The following is a 2,353-nucleotide window of genomic DNA, read 5'->3' on the forward strand; positions in this document are numbered from 1 at the left end:
GTCCTGTGGCCACTGCTGAGTTTTCGAAATTTGCTGACAGATTGAGGGCAGCACTTTCACAGCATCATCTTATAGGATTTGAAATAGCTCAACTGGAATTCCATCACCTCCACTAGCTTTGTTCATAGTGATGCTTCCTAAGGACCACTTGACTTCACATTCCAGGATGTCGGGCTCTAGGTCAGTGACCACACCATCCTGATTATCTGGGTCATGAAGATCTTTTGTGTGTGTGTAGTTCTGTGTATTCTTGCCACCTCTTCTTAATATCTTCTGCTTCTGTTAGGTCCATACTATTTTTCTCCTTTATTGAACCCATCTTTGCATGAAATGTTCCCTTGGTATCTCTGATTTTCTTGAAGAGATCTCTAGTCTTTCCCATTCTATTGTTTTCCTCTATTTCTTTGCACTGATCACTGAGGAAGGCTTTCTTCTCTCTCCTTGCTCTTGTTTGGAACTCTGCATTCAGGTGGATATATCTTTCCTTTTTTCCTTTGCTTTTCGCTTCTCTTCTTTTCACAGCTATTTGTAAGGTCTCCTCAGACAGCCATTTTGCATTTCTTTTTCTTGAGGATGGTTTTGATCACCGCCTCCTGTACAATGTCATGAACCTCTGTCCATAGTTCATAAGGCACTCCGTCTATCAGATCTAGTCCGTTAAATCTATTTCGCACTTCCACTGTATGATCATAAGGGGTTTGATTTAGGTCATACCTGAATGGTCTAGAGGTTTTCCTACTTTCTTCAATTTAAGTCTGAATTTGGCAATAAGGAGTTCATGGTCCGGGCCACAGTCAGCTCCCAGTCTTGTTTTTGCTGACTGTATAAAGCTTCTCCATCTTTGGTTGCAAAGAACATAATCAATCTGATTTCAGTGTTGACCATCTGGTGAGGTCCGTGTGTAGAGTCTTCCTGTGACATCCTCTGGCTCAGCTTTTGAGTTTTGACCATTTTCTGAGAGCAGAGTTTGCGTGTCGAAGTCCGTCTCCGGTGGTTCTGATGGCCAGCAAGCCACACGCAACTCGGTGACCGTGTGTGTTTCAGACTCGATCAGCACGTCCACCCAGGGCGCGCTCTCCCTCGTCCCCACCCCACGCTGTCCCTGCAGACGTCACACCGCCCCGCGAACAGCCCTCCCTGCATTCTCCACTCACAGCAACATTGGTGCCGGCCCCTGACCGCCACCCCGGGTGGGGCTGGAGATGGCTCTGGCCTGCACCCGGGGCACCGATGCCCCCCCACATCCCCCCAAAGCGCTTGGAGGCCCGTGTGACGCCTCTGACGGGGTGAGCGGAAAGTTGCAGGTTGCTGTCGCTCAAGAGGACATCGAGGATTGGTGCAGACGGGGGCGAGGACAGGCTCCCAGTGCCCACGTCCTGGCACAAGTGAGGAGGGGTCAGTCTGTCAGCTAATAATCCTCTGAAGTTGGAAGATTCTCCCTGAAAGGGGAAAGACTGGGGAACTCTGGGTGTTGGTGGGCCTTGGGGCTTCCTCATCGGTGGGGGGTGGAGGCCAGGGAACCGCGGGGGCCCTGCCTTGAGTGCCCCTCGTGCTTGCCTACTCCAGGGGTTTCAGCTTGGGATGCCTCTGTGCACCCCCAGCAGAGGGGCTCGCCCAGGGAGGTGCCCTCACCGCTGGCACCCACGACCCTGTGCTGGGGCCAGAGCCTTGGGCACCGACCTTGGAGGTGTGGCTGGTCACGATCTCGGCGGCCACCCAGGTGCTGACGTCGTCCGCGCTTCTTAAAAGCTGTAGCAGGTATTTGTCCTGGATGTAGTTGGGCAGAAATAAGCTGCAGGGTTTGGCTGACAGAGACTCAGAGGAGCTGGCCCTACAAGAGACGCAGGCGCGGGTCCAGCATGTCCCAGCCAGGACAAGGCAGTGCTTGGGACCCCGAGGAGGGGGTTGGTGTCCAGCTCGGAACCCCAAGGCATTGCCCGTCAGCCAGAGTGTCTGGAAAGGCATTTCCACCCGGTGGAAATAGCCAGGTGGAGCCCTCAAGCCCCTCGGCCACCCCAGGGCCCCCAGCTCCGCGGACACTCACCTGGGGACCGCTGCACTCTTGTCCGTGACGCCCAGGGCCCGCGAGTTTAAGAAGTGGACAGGGTGGCACTTCTGAAACAGCTCCTGCCAGGGACGAGGACACAGGGAAAGCAGCGCCCTGTCTCGGGGCTGGGGCTCTGGGAGGGGCTCTCCACGCCCACCCAGCAGCGGCAGGGGGTGGGCGGCCGCTGGGTCCCTGTCCCTGCCCCTGCCGTCGCCTGCCAGGTGATGGGGCCCAGGTCAGCAGGGGCTGGGAAAGGGCACCTGGGGGCTGGCCGCCTGCCCAGTTCTAGCAGGAAGGGCCCTGTGC

The 2,353-nt window shown here is 55.8% G+C and overlaps 1 protein-coding gene across 1 annotated transcript in view; it reads right to left on the reverse strand.

Annotated features, from left to right (window-relative positions):
* Positions 1-2,353, reverse strand: part of LOC104983072 (protein very KIND-like) — a gene marked incomplete at its 5' end in the record, with an annotated part of 13,585 nt that overhangs the window by 6,879 nt on the left and 4,353 nt on the right. Inside the window, 3 exons of the mRNA XM_010832559.1 lie at positions 1,681-1,831; positions 2,045-2,127; positions 2,205-2,261. Coding sequence (XP_010830861.1) covers positions 1,681-1,831; positions 2,045-2,127; positions 2,205-2,261 — 291 coding nt within the window. The remainder of the gene's footprint in view (positions 1-1,680; positions 1,832-2,044; positions 2,128-2,204; positions 2,262-2,353) is intronic.

The sequence above is a fragment of the Bison bison genome, unplaced genomic scaffold (assembly GCF_000754665.1).
Source record: "Bison bison bison isolate TAMUID 2011002044 unplaced genomic scaffold, Bison_UMD1.0 scf7180017861211, whole genome shotgun sequence".
NCBI lineage: Eukaryota > Metazoa > Chordata > Mammalia > Artiodactyla > Bovidae > Bison > Bison bison.